Source organism: Meriones unguiculatus, chromosome 9 (assembly GCF_030254825.1).
Source record: "Meriones unguiculatus strain TT.TT164.6M chromosome 9, Bangor_MerUng_6.1, whole genome shotgun sequence".
NCBI lineage: Eukaryota > Metazoa > Chordata > Mammalia > Rodentia > Muridae > Meriones > Meriones unguiculatus.
The window spans coordinates 4,757,332-4,776,733 of record NC_083357.1 but is presented as its reverse complement, the minus strand read 5'-3'; the positions used below and the strand labels follow the sequence as shown (position 1 = coordinate 4,776,733).

Below are 19,402 nucleotides of genomic sequence, written 5' to 3'. Positions count from 1 at the left end.
TGTATCCCGCTCCCTCATCCCCTCCTAATCCTGCCCTCCCTAACTCTTCTCCTCCCATGCCCCTCCCCCAGTCTACTGATAGGGCAGGTCCTCCACTTAGGTATTTTTTTAATCAACCTTTAAGAAACTAGATGAACTCTACAAAGATTTTCATATGTTTCAAAGTAACACTTTGCTTTCCATTTTCCCTGAGGGTGTCTAGCTAAACTTACAAAGGAATCTGGTTATAGGACTTTTCTAATCGAGGGTGGAACATTAGACAGAATGGGGCACGGACAAGTTCAAAGAATGACGCCACAATGTTCAGTTTGGAAACTTTTTTTAAAAAAATATCGTTCATTTTCTTAATTGTCCGGTTTAGTTGTCCAGCTGGCACAGCAAGGCCACCCCGCGCTTGACCCAGTGTTGAGTGGGCTGGTCTGTTTTCAGCAGCATGGCGATGACGAAGTTGGTGGAGTGTCCAGTAGTAGAAAGCGTCCCTTTGCGCTCACTTGTCTTGTACAGGGGACAGTTATAGGCATTGGACTTCACAATCTCAGACTTTTTATCTTGGGAAAGAAAAAAAAAGAGAGAAACATATCCATTAAAAAAAGGAGGAAACAGCCTCTGTTTCTAAAAGGTAAACAGTTGTTTACCTTGTAGTAGAATGGCCAAGGTCTTGAGTGTGATCTTTGGAAGATTTAAAATTTTTAATAGTTGGTATATCAAGGCAAGCACTTTCCTATGGTACTTGAGTCTAGGTCTAGAAATCAGGACTTGATTATAAAGTTTTGTTCTCTTATGGGGCTGGAGAGACGGCTCAGTGCTTAAGAGAGAGCTCAGCAGTTAGGAGCGCCGGCTGCTGCTCCGGAGAACCTCAGGCGAACGCCCAGCACCCACATCTGGCAGCTCACAACCTTCTGTGGTTCTAGATCCAGGAGATGTGGTGTCCCCTGCTAGCCTCCACAGGCACCTGCTCACATACGGCACACACAGACAAACACATAAATCAAAAAACCAAACTCTCTAAAAATAATGGTGTGCATACATGTGTGTATCTTCGTGTGGGGATGGGAGTATATGAATGTAAGTTCAATGGCCCATGGAGTTCAGAAGAGGACACTGGATCCCCTGGAACTGGAGGTACAGTTGTAAGCCATCCAATGTGGGTGCAGGGAGGCAATTTAGATCCTCTGGAAGAGCAGCAAGTGCTTATAACTGCTGGGCCATCTCTTCAGTTTACTTAAAAACAAACAAAAACAAACCAATGATGGGTCTTTAGTCCCAGCACTCAGGAGGCGGAGGCAGGCAGAGTTTGAGGCCTGAGTTCAAGGCCAGCCTGGTCAAAGAGCAAATTCCAGAGCAGCCAGGGCTACATAGAGAAACTCTGACTCAAAAAAAAACCAAACATAACCAAAACCAAAACAAAAAGAAAAAAAGAAAGGGGTAAAGTTGACCTCTTTTCCACGTGGCTTCCATATGGGTCTTAGATCTCCTGGTTGGCTCTAAGGCCTATGGGTCTCTTACAGCCAGAAAATGCTCGTCCAAGGTGTGGAAAGGCGAAAGAGAAGCTGACACAACCATGAGACCCATCATAGGAAAGTGAGTATAGAGTAAACAAAATGGCATCTTAAAAAGATGGTTATTTGTTCATTTCTGTGTCATGGATGTAACGTCTCAATGACTGGCTCTTTGACCTCCCCACCTCCCAAGGGAGGAGCAGTACTGTTAGCCCACAGAGGAGGACTTTGCAGCCAGTCCAGAAAATACTTGACAAAAGCGAGTCATATGAAAGGGGAGGAGGTCCTCCCCTATTAGTGGACTTGGAAAGGGGCAGGGAGGAAATGAGGGAGGGAGGGTGGGATTGGGGAGGGAATGAGGGATACAGCTGGGATACAGAATTAACAAAATGTAACTAATGAGAAAAATAAAATTATGGAGAAAAAAAAAAGATGGTTATTTGTTCATTTCTGTGTCATGGATGTAACGTCTCTGTGTATGTGTGCCACATGGGTGCGGGTGCCTGCTGAGGCCAGAAGAGGGTGTCAAATCACCTGGAGCTAGTGTTCGAGCAGGCCAGAAAGAATACCACGCCCCCTGGAGCTAAGATGTGGGTGCTGGGAACTGAACTGTACCCTCTGGAAGAATAGAAAGCATTCTTAACCGATGAATCATTTCTCTAGCCTTAAAAGTGTATCTTATATAGACTAGGAACACAAAGAAGCAGAAGAATGTTCCCAAAATAATATAAAATGCCATGATATATTTATAGCACAGATATTCCACCTTTTATAAATCATAACTGAATTAAATCCTAAAAGGTTTGAGAAAAAACTTATTAAGGGGAACAATTAGTTTCTGCCATTACTCTCTGTAAAACTCAAATGTATTTTGTTATGTATTTACTTGGTTTTATCCATATGATGGGCATCAGGTCAAACAAAAGTTTGGGATGTTGTTCAGCAAGCAATCCACTGCAAAGAGAAATTGAAGGACATTATTAGTTATTTCTGAAATTTGCTCATTAGAACAAGATTGCTAATTGGACATTGGCCTTCAATATAAGAGAGGACCAGAGAAACAAAAAATTATTCTATTTATATAAAAAGAGAAGAGGAAGAATGGAAAGGGGAAGAGTAAAGGGAGAAGGCAGAGGCAATGAAGAGTTGAGAGAAACAAATGAAGATTATGGAAAGACGGTGTAGAACAGTGAACACATATCAGCTTCTGCCAAGTTTTTGCATTGCTCACGAAGTAGACACTGTGCTACCGCATTCTACCCTCTACCCTCACAGTGATCATGTCCACTCTCAGTCCACAGACAGAGTATGAGCTCAAAGACTCTGAATAATCTTTTCAGGGTCAAGATTCAAGTATAAACTGGGCATGGCGGCTCACTGCATCAGCTCAGTACAAGAGAAGCTGAGCCAGGAGACTACTGTGAGTCCAGAGTGAGACTCTGACAAACAAGATCAAACCAAATAAAGTTAAAAAAGGTCTGTCTCTCTAGAGAATCTGTTTTCTTTCCACTATGCTACATCTCTTTTGTTAGGAAGAAAAGGAAAACTAGGTAATAAAAGAAGGCAAAAGAAGAAAAAAGGAATAAATTGATGAGGTGGAAAGAGCAGCCATGGTGGCACACATGAGTGGGACAGTGCTGAAGAGGACGAGGTGGGGGACAGTTCACTGAAGGCTAGCTTGAACTACTTTTGTGAGGACTGTTACTCAGAAGCAGCATTTGCCTAGCATGAGTAAGGCCTTGGGTTCAAGTCACAGAACACACACACACACACACACACACACACACACACACACACACACACCAGTCAGACAGAAGAAAGATGTGTTGGAAATATGTTCATTGATTTTATAGGGGTTTAAACTTAAGAGATTGCCATGAATCTCAGAAGAGACTTTGAGCTGTGGACTTTTAAACAGTGTTGAGACTGTGACAGCCTATGGGGACTTTTGATGTTGGACTGAAGCATTTTGCATTATGATATGGCTACAAGCACACAGAGGCCAGGGAGTGGACCGGGCCTCACCATGACCTTGTCTTAAAATTATCTTTGTGCCTGGGCATGGTGGCACACACCTTTAATCCCAGCACTCAAGGAGGCAGAGGTAGGCAGATCCCTGTGAGTTTGAGGCCAGCCTGGTCTACAAAGTGAGTCCAGGACAGCCAAGGCAACACAGAGAAACCCTGTCTCGAAAAAAAGAGAATTATCTTTGTAGAATTACTCCCTCGTCAGTGATTTCTCCTACCTTTGCCTTTCACACGCTCGGGAGCAAAGTCCAACCCCTGCCTTTGAAGATAGATAGTTTGGACCAAGAAACTATCTTTACCAGGAAAAGCTTAGTAGTTTCCTTTTATCTTCCTAAAAACAAAGCTGGAAATCTTTCTCTTTCTCACACAAACCCACACACATACAATACACACACAATCCAATGTAAACAGAAGATTTATATTCGCTAGTTGGGAACTTTGTTAAACTGTCAGTTGTTTAAACTCTATTCAGTCCTACACATTACAAGATGGAAGGGAGTTGTCATCAAGTAGAAGCAAAATAATAATTTTGGCTAACTTTTCTACTAATGAGACCACTAGAGTATCTGCAAAACTTCAACTGTCCCAGCTTGAACAATGAATGACTTGTGTAAGGGTTCTGATGATATATTACTCCTCATAGAAGAGATCCTTTGGTTTGAAAGAAGACGGGAGAGCATCTATCTGGCTATGATTAATCTACAGCAACAGAGGGCTTCACATTCAAAGTACTGACGTGGTCCTGTTCCACCGCGCTCCATCAAGATATAAGCCGTGAATATAGACGCCATCTTCTGGTGAATTGTTAGCGATATCAGAAGAAATCACCTGGAGAGAGAGAGACCCACTCTATTAATATTGCTCACCACAGAGCTCCATCTCGGGGAAATCTCTGCCAAACGATAAGAAACACTAATATAAAAACTCCTTAGACTGTAAAGCTTTTCAGCCATAACCTACGAAAGTATGTACAGCTATTGGTCTGCGTGTGTGTGTGCATACACACTCCGGCAGGTGCATGCATGTGTGTGTGGAGGCCAGAGGTCAGCTTTGGGTGTCATTCTTTCGGAAGCATCCATCTTAGTTGACTGGTCAGTGAACCCCAGGGATGACCTGTCACCTCTGCAGCACTGGGATTAGAGACGCATGTCACCTGCCCAGCATTGTCACACAGGTTCTGGGAGCAGAACTCGGGTCCCGATGCTTCTGTGGTAAGCATTTTACTCACTGAGCGATCTACACAGGCTTGGAGAGTTATTTTGAAGGGTTTTATCAAGTTTTACTGTACCTCACATTAACTTTTATCAATGTAAGAACAATACTGGATTATTTGTATCAAGTATTGAGATTATGAAAGTTCTAGCTATAACAAGACAAAATAAATACTTTATAAAACACAATGAAAAGAACAGTAATTTAATTTGATTATATGGGGCTGTAATATGTAAAATTTGCATATTCTTCTTGCTTAAATATATGGCTGATTTAATGTCATACTGTTGATTTAAAGGCATGACCTTTTATACCTCAAATTCGTAGCCTAGTAAATCAATAGGGATGGTGTATTTTCTGGCATAATTCTGCATAGCTCCGGTTAAAAAGGCTTGGGTGAAAAAGAAACCAGAGATCCAAAACACATTCGGTTTCCCCATAATGAACCACTCCTGTAAAGGGAAACAAAATAACGTTTTTTACAAGTGTCACTGTACATACAAGTCATGATTTTGATTTTCATCTATGTTGCCTGCACTTTCCATCATGAGACTGTCCCTGCCATCAAATGCTCTGCCCCCTTCTTCTAGTTATTCTTCCTGGAAATTCAACATGGTTTCAGCACCCATCTGAGTAAACTTAATTTGAAGGAGTCAAATCTTCTGCAAAAAGGCCAAATGAATTATATTGCTCAGCCCAATGAAGCGCCACCGTCTTAAGAACTTTTCCCCACCCACTAAAGCTGTAGCCGGTGCTGTCTGGACCTTGAGCTCTGGTAACCCTTGTGTGTGGGATCAGGGGTTCTCTGTCTTTTTTTTCTGCACAGTCCTCCCACTCATGTCTACTCAATAGCTGACCAATGTCACCGAAACACACCTGACCATGCGTAGTTTGGACCAGATTTGTCCTCTTGCCTAACTGCTCAACGACCCAGCAAAGTAAAAACCAAACCTCCTAGCCTTCTATTCAGGGTCCTTTACGATCTGGCCCCAGCACTTATTCCACAGTGTGCCCTTTACTTGCAGGAATTCCTCAATCAGCCAGGACGATGTGGCGGTCCTGTCAGTGTGAAACAGGCCCTATTTCTCAGCCTCTGAGAAGGGAATACTGCCCTTCTCTCGTAGCCCCTGCACTTTCAGTCCAGCCTTGCGGGTTGTACAACCATATGTACCTCCCGAAGTGGGGCATGTGATTACTATCCGGCCAACCGTAAAGTCATGGCGCCAAGCAATACAGCGTAAGCCGAAGACGCGGAAGCACTTGCTACAACTCTTGGGAAAGACCCCGTGCTGAAAGTGTGCCTCTAACTCTATCCACAGTGTACCTTTGTGCAAACATAAACCATGAGAGGAGAAAGAAAACAAGTGTGTTGCCTTATTCTTTCCTGCGCCCCGGACATCCTCGGGTACGGGAACACACATGTGCGCACATGTGTATGTACCTGTACCCACACGTGCTGGGTGACCGCTGGGAAGGGAGATTCAAGGACCCATTTTTGAGAACATAGAAAACAAAGCTCTGACTTTTTTTTTTTTTTTTTTAAGATTATGAATACAGTGTTCTGCTTGCATGTATGCCTGCAGGCCAGAAGAGGGCACCAGATCTCATTATAGATGGTTGTGAGCCACTGTGTAGTTGCTGGGAATTGAACTCAGGACCTCTGGAAGAACAGCCAGTGCTCTTAACTTCTGAGCCATCTCTCCAGTCCCCCGAAGCTCTGATTTTTAAGACAAAGGACAAATATTGACAAATCTAAGTTTTGGGCCCTTTTATAACTTCCTTTGTGTATTAAAATCACAAGATAACATTAAACGGTAGTGTCTGGGAATCACAGACTTAGAACTTGCATAAATATAACTATCACTTGAGTTTGACTAAAGTAAAATTTCCATTTTCTAGTTAGTACTTCAAAAAGTGTGCATTTTATAATATTCAGACACTTTGGTTAGATAACCAGGAAACCAGTAATCACATTCCATTCAACCTGGGGACATTAACATGATCACAGTAGATTACTAGTATCTCTCCATTCAGTGGTAACAAGTATATACTGTGCTTGTGGTAACTTTTGGCAATATTTAGATGAGTATTTTTTCACTTGAATAATAGATATTTTAGGTATAAAATTATCGATCTATCCATTTGTCTACCTATCACCTGTCTACCCAATATTTCACCTCTAAAAAGTTCAGCCGTGCTAGGAAATCTGTGATGTAACTTCCAAGGGGCTTCAGACTTGGGTAGGATCGCGCTGCCCATGCTTCTGGGACCTTCCCAATAAGCAAGCTGCTTGAAAGTGCTTCCAGCGCAGAGTCCATCACAACTACCCCTTTAATAGCCTTCTTAAGGTCCCGGAGGGTGTTACGGATAGTTTTAATTAAGCTGAAACCAAAGCAACCATGTTAGCCACATATATTTCATAGTAAGCATCAATGTACACTCTGCAAAAGAGAAGACGGCAGGGAGCAGTCACAGCGCTTCCGCAGGCATGTTTCCCAAGCATGGCTGTGCCCACTTGAGAGACAGTGTGTGAAGAACTGTAGGTACCATTTGTAGGTATTTTTCATTTTAGCCATTACAAACTTTCTTTTTTTAAAAGATAGGGTCTTACTAGTTAATCCTGGATGACCAGGAACTGGCTATGTAGACCAGACGGGCCTTGAACTCACAGAGATGCTCCTGTCTCAGCTTCCTGAATATTGGGATTAAAGGTGTGCACAGCCACAAGTGCTATACTGTTTCAAAATATAGAATAATACAAGCAGCATATCAATTTATTATTATTTGATATTAGTATAAAATAATACCAAATTTTCTTCTGGCTATTACTTCCCAGGACTTAGATAACTTTAAAAATTATATATTGATAAATTGTAAATGTATATGTTTGTGGAATATAAGGTGGTACTATAATTTTCAATACAATTAGAAAATCATATTAAACATGTCACTGCAAATATATCCTATTTTGCCATGAGGACATTGGAAACATATTTTTATGGCACTGAAATGTAACACGTGCAGAATTATTATCCATTTTAGGCACACTGTGTGACTACTGTGATGAAGCAAGCCTCCCCCTTCTGTCTAGCCGAGACTTCACACACCCTGACTCCCAGCCCCAAATCCTCCCATCTCCCAGGGTTGGATGACCACTATTCCACTCTGCTCAGATAAGATCAGTTGTTCACAAAAATGAGAACGTGCAGTATTTGTCGTTCTAGGTTTGACTTATTTCACTTAGCGAATAGTCCTCAATTCCATCACTGTTGTTACAAATGACAGAATTTCTTCCTTTTTAGAAATAAATCCTAGTGGATGTAACACATGGATACAAGCGGATTCTGTAACACAGTAACTGCGGATAGGAATGCAGTGAGCATAGGAGTAGACATTTTTTCGACAAATGCAGTGAGCATAGGAGTAGACATTTTTTCGACAGTGATTGAAAATCTTTGGGAAAATACTCAAAACTGGGACTGCTGGGTGGCATGGTAATATTTTTGTTCCTTTCTGAGGACCCTCCGTGCTGTTTTCACATAGAGACTGTCCTAGTTTCTTTTTCCCTGGCCATCTTCATGAGAATGAGGGATGGCTTTTGTGATTTTCATTTGCATCCTTCTTAGGTGCTGGTGTTGGCCTTTATTCTAAGATTTGGCCTTTGGATATCTTCTGTGAGAATGTTCAAGCCTCTTGCCCATCGATTAATCATAATACTTGTTTTATTTCTGTAGGTTGTATGAATTCTTTGTATATTTTTATATCTCTCATCACATGATTATTTTCTTTGATACAGAGAATCTTTGTATTTTGAGGTTACTCTACTTGTCTACATTTGCCCTGGAGGGTGGGGGTCAGATCTTACAGAAAAAAATCACTGTGCTGATCAAAGCTATGTAATATTCTTCCGCGCTTTCTTTCAGCAGTTTACAGTCTCCAGTCTTTGTCTTTGGTGAGGAGAAGCGAGCCCAGGGCCTCATGCGTGTCAGGAATGCAGTCTCTCATTTCGGCACACCCTCAGCACACACACACAGGTCTGTGTTACGGCTTCAGCTCTGCGTGTGGCATGACATAAGGTCTTTTGCCCTGTGCACATCCACTTTCCCCAGCGCCACTCATGACAAGAGAGTAGCCCCTCCCCTGCCCGTCATGGGCAGCACTGTCAAACATCGGTTGATTACAGACGCAGGTTTTCCATTCTCTCTTCTGTTCCACTGGTTAAGGCTGTTTCAGTTACTACCATTTTTTTTTTTTTACTATACTTTGAGTTTAGGTAGTGTGATGTCTCCAGCTTTGCTCTTTTTGCTGGTAACTACATTAGATATTTGTGATACTTTCTGATTCTTTATGAATTATATGAATTCTAGGATTGCTTTTCCTATAGCTATAAGACATCACATTTGAACCTTCATAAGGGTTTGTTTGTTTTTTAATTTAATTTTGGAGGACCCAATTTATGTAAGCAAAGAATCACCCAAGGAAAAATATTAGGTAAATGATATTACAGGTAACGTGCGAATACAGGCAAAGTTGAAAAAAGGTATGCAAACAGGACATGGTGGCATACAAATTGTATACTAGTGATTTAGACAGGATTTCTTTCTTTGTGTTTGAGGCCAGCTTCGGCTATATAGTGAGTTCAAGGACAGTCTTGCTATATAGCAAGATTTTTTTTCACAAAATCAAAACAAAAAAAGTATTATATAATGGCTGAAAATAGAAACGCTGTATCAAAGCATAAAGTACATATTGATTTTCAATCACTTTTCTACTTCTGCTTAACTGCTGAAAATACCGTAAACATACCTGGAATGGATGATGAGGCCCAACTAGCTGAGAGATTGTATATTATTATGTATATAGTAAAAATACTGAATTATGGTGCAGATGTGGCTCAATGGCAGTGCATCTGCCTAGCATCGATGAGGCCCTACGTTCCAATCTCCAGCGCCACAAAACAAAGAGGCAATCAAACAACCCCCCCCCCGCCAAAAAAAAAAAAAAAATCCCAGAGTTAAAGAGAGCAACGTGGCATTTTAATATAGTTTCCTTTTTTGTTTGTTTTGCTTTTGTTTGTTTTTTTTTCGAGACAGGTTTCTATGTATAGCCCTGGCTGTCCAGGAACTCTCTTTACAGTCTCAAACTTACAGAGATCTTCCTGCCTCTGCCTCCCGAATGCTGGGATTGAAGGAGTGTGCCACCACGCCCTGCCTTATAGTTTACTTTAATATATCAGCAAGTCCAGAAAACAAAATAAATATGAAAATATACAGGAAACTCATAACAAAAATAACTTTCTATTTCTTGGTCCAATATTGAATTACAAAAAATGAAATAAAAGTCATGGCAAATAATTTGTTTATCGTAGGAGATGTAATCAACTTCAGTAAGAAAAGGGAGCCAGGCATGTGCACACCTGTAATTCAGCACCCTCAGAGGTGGAGGCGGCAGGTTTATGAGGTCAAGGCCAGCAAGAACTTCAGAGCAAGTCTGAGATCGGCTTGGGCTATATTCTGTCTCAAAAACCAACCAACAAATAAACAAGATCGGGTCTAAAGGTTAGCTGATGATTAACCTGGGCCACAGCACTTAAAGGTAAAGAGAAAGGAAGCACCTATCAGCGTCAGAAACTGCTGAAAGGACATACAGACCCAGCCAAGCCTCACTCTGTCCTTCTTTTTAAAAAAAGTTTTTATTTTTAACTATGTGTGTGCTTGGGTATCCGTGTATGGGAGCGGTAGCCAGTGGAGCAGGAGGAGGGCTGGAAACCATGGAGCTGGAGCTACAGGTGGTTGTGAGCTGCCTGATGAGACGGCTAGGAACTGAATCCAGGTCCAGTGCTCGTAACCTCCGGGCCATCTCTTCAGCCCTGCCTTTACTTTGTGAAGAGGACAGTAACAGATGAGAAGTTACATGAATAATGACTATTTATAATCCGTAAGAATAGATATTTTTCATCATCATTTTTACATTATAAAAGAGTTTCTCCTGAAGCAAAAGGCTATGGTACTCTAAGAAGTAAATGGGGCATTTTAACATCAACACTGATATGTCATTTTATCAGCTTCGGCTGGCTGCTTCCTGAACTCCTTGTTCAGGAAGTAAATCCTTGGGGATTTACTCACTTGTTAAACCGTTCCATTTCTTGCACTAGCACAGTATTCATGCTCTCTTCATATCTCACAGGATAAGTAATCAGTGCTGCCTCAATGTCAAAGTCATCTGGGAGCTGAAAGAACAGATGTTGAAAATCCCAAGTGACTCTCAGAAGAGACAGTGAGCTTCATTGGGTCATCATGTCCATAATGGCTAACACAGGGGCAGTAATCATTATCTCCACTTCACCGATGAGGACATTGGGTTTCTGAAAAGCTCTGTAGTTCCCTTTTGTAAACTACGTCTTATTTTCCACTACCAATAAAAGGTACTTACAATTTTGTAACTTTTTATGTTCACTCATGATCAATTATCACTGGCTAAGTTACTCTCCTGTCAAATAGTCAATCTTGTAAATGTAGAAATGTTCTCAGGCATAGGGAAAGAGAAAGATGTGATTTCTAGGCAATACTAACAGACACTCGGGGTGAAAAGATGATAAGGATTTTGGAATGCTGACAAGTCCTAAGGCATTGGAGTGCACACCCCTGAGGGGACAAAGGAGTTCCCCATTCAGGGGATGGTTGAGCTGAGGGCCAAGCTGCCCTCCCTGTTCCAGTGTGGTTCTAAAGAGTCTAAGTGCTGTCCCTCAAGTGATTTTGACTCTGTGAGCCTCCTTTAGCTCCAATAAATCTTTTGCCAGGCCCTTGTTAGGGATCTCGTTGGAGACAGCATTCATGAAATCAACATCCTTCCCCCACAGAGCTAAGCCATGGAAGCAGGTGTGGAGAGAGGCAGACTGCAGAATCGCAGCTTGGAGGCCAGGACTGGCTGTCGGCCTCCATCACGGCGGCCATTAGTGCCACCCTCCTCCCTACTTTACTGAGCACGGCCAGGGTTACAGTGGGGATCCGGCAGTGGTACAGCCTGTGGGCTCCAGAGGCAAGTGGACCTCGGCCAGATTCTGCTCTGTCAGGGTGTCTGCTGCTAAAGTATGAGCATATTTACAGTACTTGTATGAGGAGGGAACTATAAAGATTGCTGTTGAGGATCAGAATCTGTTCAAATTTCCCTTAGTCACTCTCTATTGAATTTAGACACAGAGAAAAAGATGATAATACAGCTTTGCTCTGCATTACCTAGTAGGCTAAGTACACTGGGCTATACCATGGGAAGGGAATGCACAGGTGCTGGCTGAGTTCTGGTAGTCACATCCTGTGACTTCCCCCACCTAAGGTACACATTAAAAAAAAAAAAATGCTCTCCTTGAACCAGCAAGTTCACAACATTCCGTTTTTAAAAAGCCTTTTACGTTTTATCTTGAAATAAAAGTAAATCATATGCACGTTAGTTCATCCACAACTACCGTTACTAGGAACTTAGCTATGTAGTAGGCATTTTACAAGCTACTTGAAATTAATGTTCTCCTTAATGTCCTCAAAAAGCTTTGTAACAATTGAAACTATTCTCAGCACCTAGTGGAATTGGAAATGAGAGTGTGCTAAGTAAAGCATCTTGCTAAAAGTTATAATGCTGTTTCATGGACTTTCCAATCAGATTCAGTTGCTCTTATGAGCACCACACTGTAAGCCAAGCATTACCTCCTCGAGGATGTCTTGGGTGATCTCTAACAAGACCTGGTCAGTGCTTCCCGAGGAGCCTGTCTGTTTGGAGCCTCCTTGTGTGAGGAGCAAGGACTCAAAAAGGATTTTTGTTTGTTGAAGATCTTTGGAGATGTCAACATTTTCATGTAATCCGAATATCTCTGGTTCTTGAGTAAATGGAAGTTTCTATTAGAAAACATATTAAGCACGTATCAAAAATTCACTGGGTCAGGGTGCACTGCTTCAAAACACACCACTTAGCACAGCCGGTTCTTTGAGCCAATGGCGCTTTCGTATGGACAGGGTTAGAGTTTGTGGCCTCCCTCGGTCTGCCTAACAACAGAGTTTCTGCCTGTGCTGTGCCAAGAAGAGGAGGCAGTCTCTTCTTAACTGGAGACAGAAAGCCGTTCTAGGGAAACCTGCCCAGATCTCAGCAAGAAAACTTTATCCTCCATTAGTTTCCTCCATCTGTCCCTAATCACTTTCTCACAGTTTATTGCCCCGTAAGGTCCACGGCTTTTCCTCCGTTTGATCAGTTCTCCACAGTCGCCATGTTTTAAAGTGGCTTTATGAACTCCAGAGTAAACTGCTTCTTTTGGGTCTCAGTCCTTTCAATGAAGCTTCTGTCTACATAAAATATTAACATTAATACAAATTATATGCTTTTTCTCATTTTAAGCCCAAAAGCTTCGGATTTTCTGATGTCCAGTAATTACTCAAACAAAAACGAGTCTGAAAGTTTATTAAAATCTTTCTTGACTAAACTTGTACATTAGAGGGTACAGCTCATCATTCACTTAACACACACAGACACAGATACAGATACACATGCATACATACACACACATACACACACTGCACACATACCACACACATAAACATACACACACACACACACACCATAAACCACACACATACCACATCACACACCACATTACACATGCACACATATAACACACACACACACACACACGTGCGCACGCATACACCACACACACTGACACACACACTCTCAGATACATACAGATACACACGTGCGCACGCATACACCACACAGACACACACACACACACACACACACACACACACACACACACACACCTGTCTTGCCCTGGCTTCAGAACACCATTTACCTTAATGAATTCAATGTAGTCCTCATAAGACCCTCTGGGTGGCGCATAATAGTTCCCACTGGGAGAAAACTTGTAATGGGGGTTTTCAATAATGGATGGGTTATAGAAGTCAGCCAGCATGGTTAGCAGGAGGCGTCTGTCCCAGTCATCTGTCACTCTTCCTCCATAGTTACACTCCCCAGTCAGGTAAGAGATAGCTTCAAATGGGATTATGTCGTATTCATTTATAAACAACTGAAGCAAAGACAAAAGTGAACAAAGAAACATTTTAATTCATTTATTTCATTTCTACTTTAAATGGCAAGTTCTTTTCCTTCCCTACCTATGCAGAAAGAGGGTTGAAAGAATTGTGATCGTGGGTTTCTGGTGTTCAGTATTTTATTTTGAATTACTTTGTCTCCATTCCCCGTTTCTTCTGATGTAAATACATGGCTATTTATTTTCTCACTCTTACTCTGTAGTCCGGACTGGCTTCAGACTAATGCCAGTAGGCCTGCTTCCGCCTCCCAAGCGCTGGGGTGAACGAGTGAGCCACCATGCCTGCCTCACACGCCGACTGTGTGTGATGCGCACACGTTTCAGTGCGTGTATGCAGAGCCCGTGTATGCGGAGCGCGTGTATGCGGAGCGCGTGTAGGCGGAGTCCATGTATGCGGAGTCCAGGTCAGGACACGAAGCGTCTCTTGCTCTTTCCCTTACTGCCTTGAGATCCGGTCTCCCTGAGCTGCAAGCTTGCCTTCTTGGTTACGCTGCCTGGATAAACTCCAGGGATTAGCCAGTCTCTGGCCCCTAATGCTGAGTTACAGGCATGAACATGAGTGCTGGAGATTGTAAAAGTGCTCTTTCCTACTGGGCCACCCTCCAGCCCTCAGAAAACTCCCTTCCTTTAAAAATCACGTGACTGATGATGATGATGGTGTGTGTGTAGGATGAGAACATGTGAGTGTGGGTGCTCCCAAAGCCAGACTGACATTGGGTCCCTACAGGTGAAGTTACAGGCGGTTGTGAACTACCCAGCACGGGTTCTGGGAACTGAACTCAGGTCCTCGGCAAGAGCAGTATGTGTTCCTAGCCACGGAGCCATCTCTCCAGTCCTCATAATGGTTTTTTAAATGAGAAAAACTTAAATAAATGACATGGAAATTGCTAAAGCTTTTAAATATGGATCCCAATAATAAACTGTTTCTTTTTATGAACTGGGGTCCATTTTATCTGTGAGGGGATACTCTGCAATGACTAGAGATCAGTAAATTCTAATTGTGGTGGCTGAGAGGTACTACTGGCATCTCCTGGGTATAGGGATGGGATGCGGTCAATGCACGGGACAACTGCCCAGATATTAACAGTGCCAATGCTGAGGACCTGATGCCTGTTTTAGGTCACCTTTCATGATGAGAGAAAAACAAAGTAATTGAAGTCTCAGGGCTGGGTCCTTGTTCCCATGGTGACATGATTTCAGTACACGAGCGTTGAAAGGACCCCGAATGATTGGGAGGGTTATTCTTTGAGGAATGAATTATATGATATATGAAAAAGTCTCCCCTTCCTTCTGTTTGTGGGAGGGCAAATACATGTTCAACTGGGTCTCTCCAAAACTGGAAAGGACCCCAAAAGAACTGAATGTTCCATCTGTACCATGTGCAAGAAATGAAGACAACTCTCTCCCTGCTGAGTACCCACTTAGCTGTCAGTTTTCTGCTCTGGCCTTTTGGAAAGAGCTATTGTACAGTATGACCAGATGAGGATGGTTTAAAGATGAATCTCCTCCATGTCCCCACCCCCTACAGGTATGAGAGCTGGATCTAGCTGATGTCTGTGGATTTCAGTGTCAGTGCTGGGAAGGTTGAGCGCAGGAGACCACCATCTTGGGCCTGGAAGATGGCGAGTTCTCAGTTGGTCGCTTACAGGTTATATGGCAAATATTTTAAGTAAAATGTTCTCTGTATCTATTACTAGTTCCAGAAACAATGTTTAAATCAAAGTCATTCAACATATATTACAGTTTGTAAGCACTGATTCCAGCAACTAAACAGATTTTCAAATTGAAGGACTTTTTTTTTCAGTTAAGGTTTCTCACTTATTATTTTTTTTTCATTCATTATTTTAAGAAGATTATTTTTAATTATTTTTTCCCCTTCAGCACGGAGGATCAAACTTGGGGCCTCATGAATATTAGGCAAGTGCTCTACTGCTGAGTTATATCTCCAGCTAAGTATCAATAATTTCCATTAAATTAACCTGTTATCTTTATTATAAAGTTTGGCACAAATACCATATAATGAATCCTAGGGGATGTTAAACAGTGATCTTTCATAAGTGCTGGTTCTGTTCTCATTTTACCTGCAGTTGACGGATACTGATGCGTAGGTCTGACTCATTAAATCCATATGGAATATTCCAACCCAGAGGACCGAATTTCTTTCTCTCTTGAACAAGGGCATGAAAAAAACAAACTCCAAAAAGCAACTTCTCCCATACCTTTAAGGCAAAAATTTTACAAGCGAAAAATCTTATTAGATTTCTATTAGTAAAAGTAGAAAAACAGATAATGTGTTCATCACAAGGTTGTAGGGTCAGCTATCACTACACACTTCTATCTTAAAAAGGCATGTATCTAAGGACACTCTTTCTACAGAAAGCATTCATCCTGTGCTTAATTCACATACCCAAAGCTAAGAAAACATAATATTAAGTGTTACTAAAGGAAAATTATGACTACTTTATAAATTGTTGGTTCATGGTGCCTGTCATTCATGGATCTCTCTAATCCCAGCCCTTAGTATTATCTTGTAGATTTGTGGGCATGTACTTGAGACTATGCATGCAAAAGAATGACTAATGAAGAGAATATCAATAAATTCCAGTATAGGATTCCCAACTTTGTTACTTCTCATTTGGCAGTAGTAAAAGCATTTTTAGTTGATTTATCCATGACATCTTCTAGTGTTTAATATGGATGCCTTGTATGTCTCCTGTATCAGGGCCTTGGAGGATGACCACCCATTTCTCTAGAGCTCTCACAATAGATTGCAAGTATATTAACGACAAATACATATGTCACATATATATGCCATATATTCATAGTTATACATTTATGAGCATGCCTTGCACCTAGTAGGTATTCAGTAAATACTTATTGAACAGAGATCACGTCCTGTATAGAGACTATAACTGAGCATAGATGATGTAGAAACTGAAAAGCAATTGATATCATTGTTAAATGGCTAAGATATCAACAATTTATAATAAAAGATCGTATATCCTTTCAGTGGCCAAATGATGATAACTTAAATTATTGTTGGCTCAATTGTTAGAAATTACCAAGAGTATGCCAACTATTTCTGGGAGCCACATATAAAGAGTTTTATATGTGACAGTGAATTAGTCACCTGAAGAAATGTTAGAACAATGGTTTCCAAAGTATGAGCCCCAGAATCAGCAGCAGCAATTTCACCTGAGAATAAGGACTGTATATTCTTAAGCCTCCTCCTAGATCTAATGAGTTAGAAACTCTGAGGGGTAGGGCCCAGTGAGGTCTGTTGGAACAAGCCCTCTAGGAAAATCTATGGCACAGTGAGAACAAATACAGGGCATTTACTCTCTGTGAGGGTCAGTTTTTGTCAACTTGACACAGACTGGAATTCCTGGAATCACCCAGAAAGAGGGACCTTCAGTTAAAAAAAACAGCTTCCATCAGATTGGTCTGTGAGCATGTTGATGAGGCATTCTCTTCATTGCTGATTGGTGTAGGAGGACCCAGCCCATGGTGGGCGGCACCATTCCTAGGCAGATGGGCCTAGGTTATGTAAGAAAGGGAGCTGAGCAAGCCAGTAAGCAGCTTTCCTCTTAGTTCCTGTCTTTGCTACTCCTTGAATTCCTGCCCTCATGTTCTTCAACGATAGGCTGTCATCAATTCGTGTAAGCCAAATCTTTTCTCCCTGGGTAGGTTTGGCTCATTGTTTTCTCACAGAAACAGAAAGTAAAACAGGGTATACTTTTATTTGACCCATTATCTATTTGTTTTTACTTCCAGAGAAGTTGCTTGGTGAAGGTCACCACTGTTAACCACAAAACTAGGATACATGGCATGGAGACTAACTTTGGATCTCACAGACAACAATGATGGGTGCCAGTATTGCTTGATCAATGTTGTAATACAGAAAGTGTGAGGAGGTTTCTTCTCCAATATAGCACCCGTTTTAGAGTCAGTGGGACCCTGCTTAAAAAGACTAAGGTAAAGATCAGTAGAGGAAGACAGCCAATATCAATAAAGTTGTGGTTTTGTCTTTGCTATGTATTTGCTTTTTTGTGAGATTCTCAGTTTTAAAGAATTGAGACAGAAAAAATGAGTGTTGCGCTGGGTTACCTAAGGCCTTCAGCACCACGTGCAAAACCGTGCCCTTACTTACCTAGGGGTTACTGTGCTTTACAGTTTTTATTGACGTTTTCCTTCGTATTCATGACAGCAACACACAGTGTTACATTTCATGAAGAAAATTTGTTTCAAATATATCATGTACTTTAATCATACTTATTTCCCTAGTCTCCCTACTAGGTTTATATGGTGTGTGTGTGATTAATTCCAAGACCTACAAATAAAAGAAAATATGTGATATTTGTCATTGTGTGTCTGGCTTGTTTTGCTCAGTATGATAATCTCCCTTGTACCAATTTTCCAGCAAATGATATAATTTCATTCCTGTTTATGGTGGAACAAAATTCTTCTGTGTGCATATGCCACATCTCTTTAGTCATTCAGCTTTTGGCAGATACTCAAGAGAATTCTGTAGCCTGGCTGTTGTGAATGGTGCTACAGTAAACAGCCACATGAATGCTCCTGTGGTGTATTGCTTTAGAACCCTTTGAATATTATGCTCACTAGTCTTCTGTCAAGCTAGAGTCACCAGAGAGGAGGGAGCCTCAATTGGGAAAATGCTTCCATAAGATCTGGCTGCAGGCACCTGTGGCTAAGTTTCTTAATTAGTGATTGCTGAGGGAGGCCCGGCCCACTGTGGGTGGGGCCATCCCTAGTTTCGTAGTCCTGGGTTCTATGAGAAAGCAAGCCACAGAGAACAGGCCAGTAGGCAGCACCCCTCCACGGATCCGCATCAGCTCCTCCAGGTTCCTGTTTGAGTTCCTGTCCTGGCTTCCTTCCACGATGGGCTACAACGCGGATGTGTAAGCCAAATAGACCCTTTCCTCCCCAACTTGCTTTTGGTCATGGTGTTTCATTACCACAACAGTAACCCTGACTAAGAAAGGAGTTTATCCAGAAGTGGCTCAGCTAGGTCACAGAGTAGTTCTAGATTTAGTTGTTTGAGTCAGCTCCATACCAACTCTCAAGTGGCTGGGCCAATTTGCATTTCTCCAAGCAGTGTGTAAGGGTTCCCTTTCATCCACATCCTCACCAGGATTTTGATGTCTTCTTGGATAGTCATTCTGGTAGGGATAAGATAAAATTTCTATGTGTTTTTAATTTGCATGTCTCTGGGTGGTTAGGAAGTTGAGCATTTTCCCATGAGTTTACTGGCTGTGCGTACGTCAGCTGCTGAGAACGCTTTGTATGCTTTCAGTAGCCCACTTACTGGCTGGTTTGGGTTTACTATTTATTTTTAAAATTTCATTGCATGTACCCAATGTCATGGTGCTGTGTACATGAAGGCATTTTCATACAAGTATATATTGTACATTGAGCATATTGCCTTCATGCCTCCGTATTCTCTTTCTCATTATCCTCTGTGGCTTGTTATTTTCTTTTATTTTCCTAGATAGCTTTGCTTCTACCTTGATATAATACCCATATATGATTTCTTATATAAAACAGAGGGAAAC

General features: G+C 41.7%; 1 protein-coding gene across 1 annotated transcript in view; it reads right to left on the bottom strand.

Annotated features, from left to right (window-relative positions):
* Nucleotides 1–302: 302 nt before the first annotated feature.
* The window catches only part of Dnah12 (dynein axonemal heavy chain 12), a 166,890-nt gene continuing 147,790 nt past the window's right edge, over nt 303–19,402 (bottom strand). The window contains exons 66-74 of the mRNA XM_060390747.1: nt 15,911–16,048; nt 13,572–13,805; nt 12,436–12,624; nt 10,864–10,967; nt 6,916–7,120; nt 5,053–5,190; nt 4,263–4,354; nt 2,386–2,453; nt 303–548 (exon numbers count right to left, since the gene is read on the bottom strand). Coding sequence (XP_060246730.1) covers nt 358–548; nt 2,386–2,453; nt 4,263–4,354; nt 5,053–5,190; nt 6,916–7,120; nt 10,864–10,967; nt 12,436–12,624; nt 13,572–13,805; nt 15,911–16,048 — 1,359 coding nt within the window. The 3' untranslated portion in view covers nt 303–357. The remainder of the gene's footprint in view (nt 549–2,385; nt 2,454–4,262; nt 4,355–5,052; nt 5,191–6,915; nt 7,121–10,863; nt 10,968–12,435; nt 12,625–13,571; nt 13,806–15,910; nt 16,049–19,402) is intronic.